The sequence below is a fragment of the Felis catus genome, chromosome F1 (genome assembly GCF_018350175.1).
Source record: "Felis catus isolate Fca126 chromosome F1, F.catus_Fca126_mat1.0, whole genome shotgun sequence".
Lineage (NCBI taxonomy): Eukaryota > Metazoa > Chordata > Mammalia > Carnivora > Felidae > Felis > Felis catus.
The window spans coordinates 27,619,350-27,636,770 of NC_058384.1; the positions used below are offsets into that span (position 1 = coordinate 27,619,350).

General features: G+C 37.8%; 1 protein-coding gene across 9 annotated transcripts in view; it reads left to right on the forward strand.

The window, feature by feature from the left end:
- The window catches only part of ACBD6 (acyl-CoA binding domain containing 6), a 214,935-nt gene that overhangs the window by 160,661 nt on the left and 36,853 nt on the right, over positions 1–17,421 (forward strand). For 7 of the 9 annotated variants that reach the window (XM_019821774.3, XM_006942765.5, XM_019821777.3 and 4 more), the window contains one exon: positions 17,006–17,036. In XM_019821774.3, coding sequence (XP_019677333.1) covers positions 17,006–17,036 — 31 coding nt within the window. Of the gene's footprint in view, positions 1–4,705; positions 4,784–17,005; positions 17,037–17,421 lie in introns of all 9 variants that reach the window. The other 2 variants (XR_006591998.1, XR_006591997.1) reach the window with 1 other exon arrangement.

The window sequence follows — 17,421 nt, forward strand, 5'->3', positions numbered from 1 at the left end:
TAGTTTTCAGGGAGCTGCTATAGGCCAGACTTTCTATATTGTAAAATAACGTAACTATGAAAAATTCAAGGTGTTTTAATTTTCCATCATAATGGTAGTACCCGCTCATAGAATGTATAGAAAAATAAAACAAAGGAAAATACTGCATAGATGTATATCTATTTACAATGTAGATTTTTAAAAATAAGTTTTCAATATGCCATATTTTCTTGTTTCTTTGCTTGTTTTACATAGTTGAGGTCTTACTGTAAAAACTTTTTTTTTAACTTTATTTATTTATTTTGAGAGAGAGAGAGAGAGAGAGAACAAGAGAGCACGTGAGGGGCAGAGAAAGGAAGAGACAGAATCCCAAGCAGGCTTTGCACTGTCAGCACAGAACCTGATGCAGGGCTCGAACCCAAAAACCCTGAGATCATGATCTGAGCCCAGATCAAGGGTCAGATGCTTAACCGACTGAGCCACCAAGGAGCCCCACTGTAAAAATACTTTTGATTCTTCCATTTTATACTTAATAATATTGTGATGATTTTCTAGGTTATAAATACCTTATGACCATCATTTTAAATTGCTATATAATAATCCATTCAACACATGTATTATTAACTTGTCCTATACTGTTGGGCATTAAATTGTTCCCAGTTTCTTGCTATTCTAGATAATACTAGAATGAGCTCTTTTTTTCCCCAAAGCTTTTAAAATATTTGAAGTGTTCTTTTAAGATAGATTCTAGAGATGCTAAACCAGAGGCAGTGAACATCTACTGAGTGTTATGCTTATGCTCTTTGCAACAGCAAATGAAAGTGCCTATTTCGTAGCACCCTCTGTGGATGGGGAACTTTTTTTTTTTTTTTTTTACCTAGCAGACTGAAAATTTTCATTGTGAAAGTAAAGAATGAGTAAGTATGATCAGAAATCATCATTTCTTGGGTTTCTTTGCTCTGTGTGTGATTATTTACCATACAGGGGGTTTAGAATAGAGCAGATTGAGGTATATTGAGTTTTAACTGTACAATATTATAGAAACAGTAATGCTGTAAGCAGAACTCCCTTCAGAAGAGAAAGCAGCTTGGCTCTGATATCTTACATACCTCACGTATGCTAGACTAGCTTAGAAGGTTAGTCTTTTAAAATAAACCAACAGCTTCTCAAAATATGCATACCTGAAAAAGTACAGCAATCCACTGAGGAGAAGTAAACATGAGTGTGTAATCCTGAGGAGTAAGATTATTTACCACTGAATGTGACGAAGGTGTGCTGTATGTGAGACTATAACTTCGGTTACCTGTTGTCTTTAACTTGCGAAAGTAAAAAAATTTAAGCACTCTTTTCCTTACTTGTATTTATTTTTGTTGATTTCCCCTTTCTCCTTTTCAGTAGCATGGTATATTTGAAAAAAAACATGGATTTTGATGTCAGAAGAGTCTGAGACCTTGGGCAAGTTATATATAATCTCTCTGAGCCTTCTTTTACTGGAAATGGGAATAAGAATGCTTATGTAATAGGGTTGTTGTGAGAGATCAAAAGAAATGTTTATAAAACTTTCAGCATACGATAGGTAACTTTCAGCATACGATAGGTAACTTTCAGCCAGTGTTTGTTCCTCTTTCTTCCCTTAGTCTAAGAAACTTGTAACTATCTAGCACCCGTTGGAAAGTTAAACATTTTAGATTAGTATGGGTTTCAAATAACGGAAGTACAGTTAAATTCTGCTTTTCATTTTTTAGCCGATCTTCTATAAACATTTTTTTCTAACACATATTCTATACTTCACTGCCTCCTTCTTAAATTGTTGTTACTATACCGTGGGTATTTATAGAGAGTGTGAAGCATGGGGCCAAAAAGCTTCTCCTTCTCTCTTGCGATTGCTAAAAGCGACTGGTTGGTGCACAGCCCAGCCCACTGTATGGCTAGCTATTCTCTGTGGTCTCCAATGCCTGCAACTTGCCACCTCTGTCCCAGCTGCTCATTTCTGCCGGCTGCTGCTGTTGCTGCCCTCATTCTTCCTCCTCATTACTGTTAGTCTCTGCTAGTCCTCTTGCCATTTCTCTTCTCCTTCTTTCTCTCCAGGTTTCTTCCGTTGCATCTCATAGTTCATAGGCAAATTGGACCTTCATTGCTTTCTCAAACCAGGTAGAAGGATCCTTCTATACAGTGAGCCAGCTGGCCACAGCATGTTTAATGTGGTCCTTATCGGCATTTTTCCTCCATACTGTGTGTGGGCCCTATTCCAGATACTTGAGAACGCTAAACAAGTCCTTGGATTAGTGAGGTGTAACTAGATCTGGTTTTCTTACAAGTCATTTATTTTTCTTTAGTCTTATTTAACTTTAATTTTATGCAGAGCTTTGTGCTAGTTACAAGGGATGACAGTAATTGGGGTGTCATAGGTTAAATTATGCCATAGTCCTTTCAAAAGAGCAGGAGAACACGTATTCACGAATAATACAAGCTAAAGAGGGGATGAGAGAGACAAAGTTTTAGTTAAGAATTGGGAAGGCTCAAGGTTCTAGTGGAAGTTCTAAAGCAGAGTGGCTGGCTGCCTTTGAGTCCAGTCTCAGAGTGGTGGGTGATAGCTTTGAGTCCCTTCAAGAGTCAGAACAGAGAAACAGGCTAGATGGAGGGAAGCTTTCGTGATTCTTTTCCATTTCAAAGGTAATGGTAGAGAATCACTTAATGGGATTATGGGCACATTTTTCCTTTTCTTACTTCTTTTTCTTATTTAAATTTCATGTATTATTTTGTCATTCCTTTATATTCCTTATGAATTTTTATTATTGATTTGGAAACAGGACGTGGAGGTATAGTGGAGGGTTGCACATTTCTATACTTTTGTAGTCTGAATTTTAAGCATGGCTGAATTTTTATACACTCTAACTTTATTATGTGATTTTGTTTATTTTAATTCAACTGAGTATTTTTATTTTACCCTAATGTATAATCCCTTACAAAGATTTTAAATGTATAACCAATTTTAATTTATTGGAATTGTTTTTGCTGCTGTTTATAACAACTCCGTATTTATTAACCTGGAACATTTGTTTTAAGCTAAAACAGAAAGGGAAGGCATAAATAATCATGACAAACAACCCTTTTCTGGTGTGGTCATTTGAAATGAAACAACTAAAAAATTTAATCAACTTAAATTTTAAAAAATTAGCTGATATAAGTTGTAAACCAGATGAGTAAAAGCTTTCACTTACTCATTCTTGACATTCAATTCCATTTATTCTTTGTAATATATTTTAAAACAGAATGTTTGTAAAGACTAAGGTTTGGTTTCCTATATCCTGTTTTGAAGTTACCAAGAGAAAATGTCTAGAGTCATATTCTTGCTTTAATACAAATTCCACTTTAATACACAAAGTGGAATAGCAGAGGTTAAGATTTTGCAAATACAAGATAATGTGTTTTATATAAAGTATCCTAATCATAATAGTAAGAGTATTATAATATAGTAGTTGATTTAAAATAATTATTAACTATGATTAAAAACTGAACAAGCTTTATATTAATGAGTCATTACCATTGAGTTCATTGATTGAACATTTCTTAAGTGCTTATTATGTGCCAGGCATACAAAAGATGAATAAAAGAAGAATTTGCATTTGAGTCCCTAAAGACTGCAATATGATTAGTGAGTAATGTAAAATAATCGTCTTTCTTTGTTTCACCCAGAAACCTATTCTTTAGACATATCAAGGCACTTAGACATACAAACAACTCAGAATTGAGGGAAATTCTTAATGTCTTTTTAAAGCCTATTCCCTTCTCTAGTACTCTTGGAAGACAGGAAACGTAATAGAATTAGAAGACAAGCTGATTGTCCTCCCATCTTTGTATTCCCAACTTGCCAGTCAGTTCTGTGATTAGAGTCATGGTTCTTACGTTCATGTCCCTGCTCTAATTGATTTCTGGGTGGACATGCTCTAAGTCGAAAGATCAAAACTCTCAACATTTTACATTAAACACTAGAACACTTCAGCCCGTAGCATGTGAACTCAAAAGCCCCAAATTAGACATGGTGATCTGAGGAACGTAGCAAACGAGAAATGTGTGGGAGGTAACCCTATCATGCTTGTAATTGTGAAGAGCCATTTGCAAGTCATCATGATTCTAATTGGTTTGATCAGTTTTTATTGGAAAGACCTAAGTAATAATTAGAATCACTGAAAAATAAATGTAAATATATACATAGTATTCAGATTCAGAGAAAATACAAAGGAATAGTAACTTTTTCTTGTTAAAAAATTAATAACAATAATATTAAGACATTTTGTAAAAGTACAAATAATAGATATAAAGAAAAAGATTTTAGTCATCTTTAATCTCAGCGTTGAGGTAACCCCTTATCACATTTGATGTTTTCCTTATCTTTTTTCTGTAGGTAGGTAACACATTTTAAAAACAAAAAATGGGGGTACCTGGGTGGCTTAGTCGGTTAAGGGCCTGACTTCGGCTCCAGTCATGATCTCACATCTCATGAGTTCGAGCCCCGCATCGGGCTCTGTGCTGACAGCTCAGAGAGAGCCTTGAGCATGCTTTGGATTCTATGTGTGTGTCTCTCTCTTCCCCTCCCCTGCTCCCAATCTGTCTCTCAAATATAAATAAACATTTAAAAGATTTAAAAAAAGGAGGGGATCATTGTGTACATAGTTTTATAACCTATTTTATGTATTTATCACATATATCTTCTCTTTTTCCATAGATACGTAATTTAACATAATTTCTGATGGCTGCCTGGTATTCTGTCGCGCAGGTGTATCCTACTATAGCCATGCCACTGGTGAGATGCTTGTGTTGTTCTCTTTTGCAGTATGTTAGCTAGATTATAAGCTCCATGAGCACAAAGACACAGCCGGTTTATTTATCATTGTGGCCCTCATATATAGGCTTTCAGAAAATAGGTGCTTAATTCTCCTACCCTTCCTTGTCTGCACCTACGCAGCTAAACATGCCACGTGTTTACACAACTGTGCTCACTTCAGAGTTGTGACCATTAATCTCAAGTGCCGCCCATTTGAGTGCCAGCGCTTAGTGCTGCCCAGCACTTACACTACCTTTCCTTACTTCATGAAGTCTCCTGCCCTGTGAGATAACGCTTTCATACTTCCTCTTCTCTCCTCAAAATCCAGACACCTCCTTCTTCAGCTTCATTCTCTGCTAATGACTTTTCTTCCCACTTAACTGAGGAAGCAAGAGTCATTTTTAAAAAACTGCCACAAGTTCTTACCATCACATCTACCCACCTCCCTGCATCTGTGCTTATAGACCCCCTTCCCTCCTATGAGTGTGTATGAACTACCTGTGCTCCAAAAGCCAGCCCCTCTGCTGATATATCATCCCATCCTACTCAGGGATCTTAGTCCACATATCCTTTTATGCATGGTCAGTTTTCTTTCTCTTCTTTATAAGAATTGGCGCTATCTCTGCCCCATTTAACTGTCCCAACTACTGCCCCATTTCACTCCTCCTCTTTATGGCAAAATTCCGTGGAAGAGTTGTTTGTGTTCTCATCCCTCCTTTCCCATTAGTTCTTGGACCCACTTGAATGAGGTGTCCATTTCCACTACTCTTCCAGTTCTTATCAGGAAAACCACTAACTTCCACTTTGCCAACTCTAGGGATCACTTTTCAGTTGTTACCTTACCTGAACTATTTAGCCGCATTTGGCATAATTACTCCTTCTCGAAATACTTTATTCTCTTCTGTTTCAGAACATTACACTCCTCTGGTTTTCTTACTACCTTATTGGCTTTCTCAGTTCTGTGGGTTCTTTCCTCTTCAGTAGTCCCTTCTCAGTTCCTTTGGTTGCCTCTTTTGCTATCCTCTTGTCTTGGGATGCCTGAGAGCTCAACCTTTTCTCTTTGCACAATTCTTTGGTGATCTCATCCATTCTCTGGGCTTTAAATATATGCTCACAAATCTCAGATTTATATTTCTATTCTGTACCTCTCTCCTGAACTTCAGACCCATATTCTAACTGCCAACTTGACATTTCTCCTTGGATGTCTGATAGACATCCCATACTTAACCTGTCCAAAACCAGACTCCCGAAGCCTCCTTGGCTCCAGTCCTTCTCATCTTAGTTAATGGCAATTATATCCTTGCTTCTCAGGCCAAATTCTTGGTGGAATCCTTAACTTCTTTCTTTTCTTACACTAATAACCAATCTATCAGCAAATCCTATCCCTTCTACCTTCATAATATGAACAGAATCTGATCACTTCTCACCTCGCCTTCTGCTAACCCTTTGGCCCAAGTCTTCTCATTTCTTACACAGATGGTTAAAATAAGCTCCCTGGGTGGTTTTCCACTTTCCCTTAGTCTCTTCTCAGCCTAGTGGTCAGGGTGATCCTCTTAACCCATAAACGAAGTCAAGTTACTCCTGCTTAACACCCTCCAGTGATCTTTTACTAAATTCAGAATAAAAGCCTACAGGGCCCTGTGCCATGTGGCCCTCTGTTACCTCTCACACCTCATTTCCTATTACTGCTCTAACTTGCTCCCTCTGCTGCTGTCACACACTGGCCCCTTTTTAGTTCCTGAAACATGCCAGCACATGACCATTTCAGAGCCTTGCTCATCTTACTCCCTCTATTGCTTCCCCCCCCCCCACCGCCGAGAGTCACAGAGCTTATTCCCTCATCATTTTCAAGTTTTTCACCCCCAGTAATTTTTTTAGTAAGGCGTGTGTTGACTACATTATTTTAAGCTGAAACCCATTGTACCTGCCTCCAGTGTTCCCTGTCCCTTCCTGCTTTATTTTTCTCTACATCATGTATTATCATCTAACATATTGTGTATTTTACTTCCTTCATTTATTTTCTGTGTTCCTCTCCTCCAAAACTAGGATGGAGATTTTTGTCTGTTTTTATTTACTGCACTGAGAACAGTGCCTGGCACATAGTAAGTGCTCAGAAAATATCTGTTAATGAATGAATGTAAGCATTAGCATCCTTGGCATATAAACATGTGTACAAATCCATGATTCATTTTTTCTTTCACTCAGTGAAATGTTTGAGTGTTTACTGTGTGCCAGATACTGTGCTAGGTACTAGGTGTGTAACAGTCAAAAAGTCAGACAAGGGGGCGCCTGGGTGGCTCAGTCGGTTGAGCGTCCGACTTCGGCTCAGGTCACGATCTCACGGTCCGTGAGTTCGAGCCCTGCATCAGGCTCTGTGCTGACAGCTCAGAACCTGGATTCTGTTTCAGATTCTGTGTCTCCCTCTCTCTCTGACCCTCCCCCGTTCATGCTCTGTCTCAAAAATAAATCAACGTTAAAAAAAAAAAAAGACAAGGGACCTACCCTTATGGAGCTCATAATCAAATGAAGATGACAGAGAAATACGTTTTTAAACTATAAATTGTAGAAAGTGTTATGAAAGAAACAACCAGGGGATTGAACTGAAGAAAAGCAACAGGAGGTGACCTCTCTGAGGCAAGCAGTGAGGGAGGACTTTCTCTACATGGATGAGAGAGAGGCTGGGACTTGAAGGATGAGGAAGGATCCAGCTATGTGGAGAGCAGAAGGAACAGCGTTTTAGGAGATCAGATTAGAAAGTTAGGCAGGGTTTCCTGGGTCCAGTGGTTCTCAAAGTATGGAATGGGAACCCCTGGAAGTCCTTCTGGTCTTTTCAAGGGGTCCATAAAGTCAGCACTATTTTCCTAACGACACTGTTTGCCCTTTTTTGCACTCGTTCACTCAGGATCAAGCAGTGGCATTTTCCAGAGGCCACATGACATGGTATCACAACAGACTGAATGCTGAATAGGATATGAATATCCAGTTATTTTCTACTTAGGCATTAAAGACATTTGCAAAAATGTAAAATAATGTCACTCTTCTCAGTGTTTTCCTTTCTTTTGGAAAATGTATTTGCATTTAAAAAATTAAGTTACTTATTATAACAGGTAATGATTTTTAAATTTCTCAACTTTAGTTTCTAATATGGTAAATATTGATAGATATAAACCCCCTAAACAGAAGCTCTTTAAGGCCCTCAGTCATTTTGAAGACTTACTATACAAGGGCCTTCAGACCAAAAAGTTTAAGATCTGCTGTCCCAAGTTATGGTGAGAGTACTTTTTGTACTTTATTCTAAGAGTGATGGAAAGCCGTTGAAGGATATTAAACCGAGGTAGTGATGTGATCTAATTTAACTTTTGAAGAGTTCACTCACTGCTATGTAAAGAATACACTGGAGTGGGCCAGCAGTGGGAGGGGTGGGGACACATATGTAAAGGCATTGCATCAGGCCAAGTAAGCAGTGATGAAGGGTTGTACTGAGGTGTGGAGTATTAGTTTGTAGAACTGCCATAACAAAGTGCTACATACTAGGTTGCTTAAAAAAAAAAAAAGGTGTTTATTGTTAGTAGGGCCATTTTTTCTGAAACCAGTAGGGGAGAACCTCACCATGCTTCTCCGAGCTTCTAGTGTTTGCTGGCAGCCCTTGGGATTCCTTGCTTTATAGATGCATAACTCCTGTCTTTTTCCAAATAAGGTCACAGTCTGAGGTAATGGGAGTTAGGATTTTAACATTATAGTGCGTAATAGGGGGAGGCAATGAGGACGAAGAGAAATGAAGGTGTCTATTTTGGAAGTAGAACCAGAATGGGCTGCTGGTTGATTAGATCTAGAGGATGAGGGAAAGAGAAGTCAGGGGTGGAACTCCCATTCCTGACTTGGGAAGCTAGATGAATAGTACACCCAAATGACACGCCATTTATTAACATGAACACTTGAGGATGGGACCATGTTTCTTAAGGGATACATTTCCAGAAGTGGAATTGCTAGGCCACCATTTTCTTGAGTATGCTCATGCATTTTTTCTTCCATACAGACCTTATTTAGTGTTATTAGTACTGTTTTAGCATTATTTAGTATTATTCTATCAGGCCGTCCTGATTTAAACAATCAGATATAGTAAAATGCAATATTGTAGCCCAGTTCACCTAGGTAGTCAAAGAATTTAGGCAAAAGAAAATAAAAATAGGAAGAGAAAACACATGCCCTGAAAGAAGCTCTAATGATCAAAGTGACATAATTAAGAGTTGGCAAAGTCCTTTGAGATCCAAAAAGTATTTCAAATTAAATTTCTTGATGGGCATTCTGGTTATATGTTTAATACCATATGATAATGTCTACTACAGTTTCCCCTGCTGTATGAAAAGCTGGCCTTAGGTAAAAATGTCTAAGTTCCCTAGTAACCTGGTGAGGTTAAAGATGTCAATTATAAGGCAGCCAACAGAATGGGAAAAGATATTTGCAAATGACATATCAGACAAAGGGCTAGTATCCAAAATCTATAAAGAACTCACCAAACTCCACACCCGAAAAACAAATAATCCAGTGAACAAATGGGCAGAAAACATGAATAGACACTTCTCTAAAGAAGACATCCGGATGGCCAACAGGCACATGAAAAGATGCTCAACGTCGCTCCTCATCAGGGAAATACAAATCAAAACCACACTCAGATATCACCTCACGCCAGTCAGAGTGGCCCAAATGAACAAATCAGGAAACTATAGATGCTGGAGAGGATGTGGAGAAACAGGAACCCTCTTGCACTGTTGGTGGGAATGCAAACTGGTGCAGCTGCTCTGGAAAACAGCTTGGAGGTTTCTCAAAAAATTAAAAATAGATCTACCCTATGACCCAGCAGTAGCACAGGTAGGAATTTACCCAAGGGATACAGGAGTGCTGATGCACAGGGGCACTTGTACCCCAATGTTTATAGCAGCACTCTCAACAATAGCCAAATTATGGAAAGAGCCTAACTGTCCATCAACTGATGAATGAATAAAGAAATTGTGGTTTATATACACAATGGAATACTATGTGGCGATGAGAAAGGTATGTATGTATGTATGTATGTATGTATATACCACATCTTCATTATCTATCAGTGGATACATGAGTTACTTCCCTATCTTGGCTTCTGTGAATGTTGCAATAAACATAAAGGTGCATATATCTTTTCAAATTAGTGTTTTCATTTTCTTTGGCTAAATACCCAAAAGTGGTATTACTGGATCATATGGTATTTCTATTTTTAATTTTTTGAGGAAGCTCTATACTGGTTTCCACAGTGGCTGCACCAATTTGCATTCCCACCAACAGTTGCATGAGGGTTCCTTTTTCTCCACATCCTTATCAACGCTTGTTATTTCTTGTCTTTTTGATTCTAGCCATTCTGACAGGTGTAAGATGATCTCTTATGGTTTTGATTTGCATTTTCCTGATGATGAGTGATGTTGAGCATCTTTTCATGTGTCTGTTGGCTATCTTAATGTCTTTGGGAAAATGTCTAATCAAGTCCTCTACCCATTTTAATCAGATTATTTGAGGGGGATAGAGTTATAGAAGTTCTTTTTTTAAAAAAAAATACCACTCTTATTTTCCAACAAAGGTTTGTTTTTCTTTGTTTTTGTTGTTGTTTTTAGTGTAATTGATGCACAATGTTACATTAGTTTCAGGTATACAACCTAGTGATTCAGCTTCTCTGTATGTTAGGCTGTGCTCCCCACAAGCATAGCTACCATCTGTCAGTCACCTACAATGCTACAACGATGTCATTGACTATATTCCCCATGCTGTGCCTTTTATTTCTGTCTTAACTCATTTCATAACTTTATATTTTGGATAGTAACCCCTTATTGAATGTATCATTTGCAATATTTTCTCCTATTCAGTAGGTTGCCACTTGATTTTTGTTGATGGTTTCCTTTGCCGTGCAAAAGCTTTTTATTTTGATGTAGTCCCAATAGTTTATTTTTGCCCTTGTTTCCCTTACTTGAAGAGACAAATCTAGAAAAATGTCACTAAGGCTGATGTCAGAGAAATTACTGCCTGTGTTTTCTTCTAGTTTTATGGTTTCAGGTCTCACACTTAGGTCTTTAACCCATTTTGAGTTTATTTTTGTGTGGTCCAGTTACATTCTTTTGCATGTAGCTGTCCAGTTTTCCCAGCACCATTTGTTAAAGACTGTCTTTTTCCGGGGCTCCTGGGTGGCTCAGTCAGTTAGGCATCTGACTTTGGCTCCGGTCACGATCTCACGGTTTGTGGGTTCAAGCCCCGCGTCAGGCTGTGTGCTGACAGCTCAGAGCCTAGAGCCTGTTTCAGATTCTGTGTCTCCCTCTCTCCCTTCCCCTCCCCCACTCTCACTTTGCCTCACTATGTCTCTCAAAAATAAATAAATGTAATAAATTTTTTTTAAAAGACCGTCTTGTCCCCATTGCATATTCTTATCTCCTTTGTCGTAGATTAATTGATCATATAAGCATTGGTTTATGTCTGGGCTCTCTATTCTGTTCTGCTGATCTATGTGTCAGTTTTTGTGCCAGTATCATACTGTTTTGATTCCTACAGCTTTGCAGTATATGTTGAAATCTGGGATTGTGATACCTCCAGCTTTGTTCTTCTTTCCCAAGATTACCTTGGCTCTTGAGGCTCTTTTGTGGTTCCATACAAATTTTAGGATGATTTGTTCTCATTCTGTGAAAAATGCTGTCGGTATTTTGGTAAGGATTGCATTGAATCTGTAGATTGCTTTGGGTAGGATGGACATTTTAACAATATTGGTTCTTTTAATCCACGAACCATGGAATATCTTTCTGTTTGTTCGTGTCGTCTTCAATTTCTTGCATCAGTGTTTTATGGTTTTCACAGTATAAGTCTTTCACCTCATAAGGTTAAGTTTATTACTAGGTATTTTTATTCTTTTTGGTACAATTATAAATGGGATTGTTTTCTTAATTTCTCTTTCTGTTGCTTCATTACTATTGTATAGAAATGTAACAGGTTTGTGTATATTAATTTTATATCCTGCAACTTTACTGAATTCATTTATCAGTTCTAATCGTTTTTGGTGGAGTCTTTAGGGTTTTCTATATATAGTATTATGTCATTTGCAAATAGTGACAGCTTCACTTCTTCCTTACCAATTTGGATGCCTTTTATTTCTTTTTATTGCCTCATTGCTACAGCTAGGACTTCTAGTATTAAGTTGAATAACATGGTGGGAGTGGACATCCTTGTCTTATTCCTGATCTTAGAAGAAAAATTCTCAGTTTTTCACCATTGAATATGATGTCAGCTATAAAATATGTGTATCTTGACTTAGAAATATGGCTCTTGATTCAGTTTGATAAAATGCTTCTAGCAGTAGGGAAAAACTCAGGACTTGGCCACAGAGTTTTATGCACAGGAAATAGTAATGTTATCAGTGGTTTAATGTTAAAGGGATAAAATAAAGTTTCCTATATATCAGTTCTAAGCAAAATTTTTAATATTTTCATCAATACTTCATTTGGTAAAATTAAATCTTATTTCTTATATTTGATAGAGTGCCCAGTCTGGAGATAGAAGAAAACTAAATTCTTAAAGAAATAATTACTAATAAAATGGAGATGTGATTAAAACAAAGTGAGAAAGGATAAGTGCAGAATACATGTGGGGAGAGAAATAACCTGTATAAATTCATGAGGGACCAGTTTGTTGTGTGACCCTATAGAAGAAAAGGAATCTGGAAGTCAAACTGAATATAGTAATCATTTAGCCCTTAGTTAACTATAAACTCAGTCTCCTATTCATCATTGTTTAGTCCCTCATTACATTACTTTATCTGGTATTATATTCCATACTATAGGAATTATGTGGGAACTTTTGTTTTTAATTCAGGTAAAAGAAAAAAGGTACATCAAGAAATTAAAGAATAAACCAATGAGGAAAGATTAATGTATTCATTCCCCCATTTCAAGAACATTTATTGAGCATACACTATATGCAAGATACTGTGATGGGCACTGGGTAAAAGACATAGCACTTGTCTGCAAGAAGTTTACAGTCTTAGTGGAAGAGACAGGTAAATGTGTATGATCTGCCCAGTGGTAGAAAAAGAGGAGTTGGGGAGGTTTCCTGAAGAAAGTGAACTGAGTCTTAAAGGTTAAGGGATTTCCTTTTCCCCCAGATTCCAGACTAAATCTGAAAATTTTTCCCACTGTAAAACACCCAGCAGTGCAGCAAAAAATACAATAAGCATCCCTCTGAATGCAGAGCAGAGCTTTAAAAAAAAAAAAAAAAAAAAAAGCAAGGTAATTCTCCAAGGGCCCAAACACACACAGCTAAGAAACAGAATTTCAGAGACTCATTATTTTCTCTCCATCTCTGACCACTACTTCTCTCTGTGAATACTTACTCACTTTTTTCCTACTGAAGAAGTTTTCTCCAAGAAGTGAAGAATGTCGCCACTTGCAGTTTGGGTTCACACCTTCTGCTGTTGCTTCTTTAAACTTTCTTTTATTTATATTTTGGTAAAATATAACATAAAATTAACTGTTATAACCATTTTTAAGTGTACAGTTCAGTGGCATTAAGCACATTCACACTGTCGTGCAGCCACCACCACCATCCACCTCCAGAACTTTTTCACCATCGCAGATTGAAACTCTGTACCCATTAAACAATAACTCCTCATTCCTTCCTTCCCTGAGCCCCTGGTGTCCACTATTCTGTTTTTCTGTCCCATTGAATTTGGCTACTCTGAGTACTTCGTGTAAATGAAATAATACAGTATTTGTCCTTTGGTGTCTGTCTCATTTCACTACACCATTTTCTTTTGCTTGGAGAGGAAAGGATCTTCTCTATACACATACTTCCATCCCCTAGTTCCATATTGTAAAATCCTGAGAGAAAAAATAGGATAGGTTTGGCTTAGCTTTTCAGACCAGGAGGATGATGGGTGCTATGGTTTGTTCAGCTTGGGTTACCCTCGCATCTTCCCCAGTTCTTTGTGTAAACATACCTTTTCATAGAGCCTTTTTTTGTCCTCTCTATCTAAAACAGCACCCCACATCACTCTAGATTCTTATTCTGCTTTATCTTTTCAGAGCACTTATCTCTGCCTGTTATTAAATATACTTACTTATTACTTTTCCTGGCAGCAGAATATAAGATTTATAACATGAAGGACCTTGTCTGTCTTGCTCATCTCCGTGTTTCTAGTCCCTAGAACAGTGACTGGGACATAATAAGAGCTCGATAAATATTTTTAATTAATTAACTGGAAATTGGGCTGAAGATACACATTTAGTATTCATTGGTAAAAGTGATTAAAGAAATGGTTTCCCCTCCCTAGTGAAGATAACCAATTAGAAATTAAAAGAAACTAGCCTTTAGTATATATGAATAGGGTGATTAAGAAAGTTATGCACAAATAGCAAGAGAACTACACTTTCTAAAGATAGATAATTGTGGAAAATAATAACCTTGCATGATGGATGCATGAGTCCAAAATTATAATAGATTAAGCCCTTTCTGAAATTGTTTTTCTATTACTGGACATTTAAACCATAAACGAATAAACGAACGTATAAACTCATCACATACATGCGTGTGAATGCGTAAACACACACACACACACACACACACACACACACACACACACACACACACACTCTTTTACTGATTAACATTGGAAGCGGGCAAAGTAGATGTGAGTCTAAAGCTGTAATGGGCAGTTCAGTTCCTTCTAAATGCCTTTGGTGGTAGCCAGGCAATTCAGAACACTCTGGAGCACAACTTCCCATTGTCATGCTGATCACCCATCAGCATCACATGGATTGGAACCTGTTAACTGTAGCTGCCTTCGCTCTCTTCCCTTACCTGTCCTTAACTTCAAGAGCAGGGCAAGGCAAAGGGGAGCAGGGAGCAAGGTAGGGGCTATATTGGAAAAGACAAGAAAGAAGTAGGCATTTTGTAATGTATATAATTGTTGAATCACTGGGTAGTATACATGCGACTAATATAATTGTGTCAGCTATACTTCAATTAAAAAAAAATTTTAAGGAGGCAAAAATGTTCTGTTATCTCCCTGACTTCTTAGTGCTGCTTTCCATCATTCCCTTAGAATTTATTATCCTTATGTTGCTCAATGAGCATCCACTGTTACACTTCAGCCAAGTCTACCCTACTCCCAGGGGCCCTCAAAATTACTTCTTTCATATCTCCACTCACTTCTCACACCTCACTCCCAAATCCAAAAGAATTCCCATTCTCTGGTAGGAAAAGTGTTTAATTAAACTATATTGCAGGGCACCTGGGGGGCTTAGTTGGTTAAGCGTCCCACTTCGGCTCAGGTCATGATCTCACAGTTCGTGGGTTCAACCCCACGTCAGGCTCTGTGCTGACAGCTCAGAGCCTGGAGCCTGCTTCGGATTCTTTGTCTCCTTCTCTCTTTGCCACTTCCCTGCACTCTCTATCTCTCTCAAAAATAAACTTAAGAAAAAAAAATGTTTTTGAACTATATTGCCTTAAAGTTGTCTCCCTACCCCCACCAGAAGTCACCCCTGTAAACCTTCTCTAGGTGTTAAAAAGCCCTTAAGGAGTGACTTTCTCACTATTCATCTGAACCAGTAAAGAACTTTCCTGTGACAGCTTTTTGCTTTCCTTCCTAGGGGATTAAATAGAACCATAGCCAAAAAGTTCTGGGAATCAATCCCCACATTCAACTTTTAAGAAGTGGGAAAGGTAGATACGATGTACCCTAGAATAGTTGATTAGGTCATAATATCACCCTCTCTCAGTTATTCACAACAATTAAGCTTTTTTTTTAAATTTTATTGTATTTTTTCACTTTTGAGAGAGAGAGAAAGAATGCAGGCAAGCAGGGGAGGGGCAGAGAGTGAGGGAGAGAGAGAATCCTAAGCAGGCTCCTCTCCAGCATGATGTAGGGCTTGAACTAGCGAACCGTGAGATCATGACCTGAGCAGACACGTAACCAACTCAGCCACCCAGGTGCCCCTAAGCATTTATTCTTAATTATCGGGGCACAATAGGGCCATGCATATTACTAAGTCAATATCAAATTAATTACTAAATTCTGCTTTCACTTGTACTTAATCCTGATTTATTTGTTGTTCATTAATATCATCACCTACTCTCAACTTAATAAGAGGCAGTATTGTATTGCTGGGGTGCCTGGATGGCTCAGTCAGTTGAGCATCTGGCTCTTGACTTTGGCTCAAGTCATGCTCTCATGGTTCCAGGGTTCGAGTCCCATATTGGGCTCTGTACTGATGGCATGGAGCCTGCTTGGGATTCTGTCTCCCTTTTTCTCTGCCTCTTCCCCACCCATAAGCACGCACACACTCTCTCTCAAAAATAAACGTTAAAAAAAAGGCAGTGTTGCTAAAAAGCACTTACCTGTGCTAAAATTAGTATATATAGTTAGAATATCTTGGTTTTAAAAGAATAAAAAAATTAAATCAACTATTGGAGTAATCAGTGGGAACTCCAAACTTAATAACTTCTAGGACTTTGTGTGCTTTGAAATCACATTTCTTTTTATTTTTTTATTTTTTATTTTTTTTCAAGTTTATATATTTGGAGAGAGAGAATCCCAAGCAGGCTCCACGAGCCCAGCATGGGTTTCAATCTCACAAACTGTGAGATCATAACCTGAGCCGAAGTCAAGAGTCAGACGCTTAACTGACTGAGCCACCTAGGCACCCTGAAATCACATTTCCTTATGGTATTTGCTCTGGTTAGGAAACCTAATATTTGAATCTAGAATTTATGAATATTTGAAAGAGGATTGAAAAGCTACTAACTTTTGAGAAATCACAGATGTCTCAGATATATTTGGTGATAAACTTAAAAAAACATTATAATACTAGCTGAGATCAATGATACACAGCATCAGAGGGTTTTTGCCACTAATTGGGTAATCAAACTGCCACATTCTAAGAGGTTCCCTTTGGTTTAATATCTGCAATCTGGTTATCCTGTGACTCTGCTGTAGCTACTTCAGTACACAAATTACCATTCAACACTCTCCTATTCTCCCAGGTAGAGCTTGGCCAAAAGTTACTGTGAGGCAAGAAGAACTGTATTTGATAAACCTTTAGAACTTTGGTATATCAGATATATTTGCTATAGCTTGTGTACTTCCATACTTCTGCAATAACTTAGACTTCTAAAATGTGTTATTTGTTTCTTTTACAGGACAATGAAGGTCAAACAGCTCTACATTATGGTAAGATGTCTCTAACTTATTAATAACCATATTTGGAAGTTTTCTTTATTTGTTTATTTCAACTTTGTCCAACCCTGTGTAGTGCTTGGAAAAAGGCCTGGACAGTTGGTACAGCCAGTGTGGAAAACAATGTGGAGGTTCCTCAAAAGATTAAAACTAGAATTACCATGTGATCCAGTAATTCCACTACTATATACTTACCCAAAGAAAACAAAAGCACTAACTAAAAAATATGCACCCCATGTGGACTGCAGCATTATTTACAATAGCCAAGATACAGAAGCAACCCAAGTGTCCACTATAGATGAATGGATAAAGAAGATGTGATGTGTATGTGTATATATGTGTGTGTACACACACACACACACACACACACACACACACA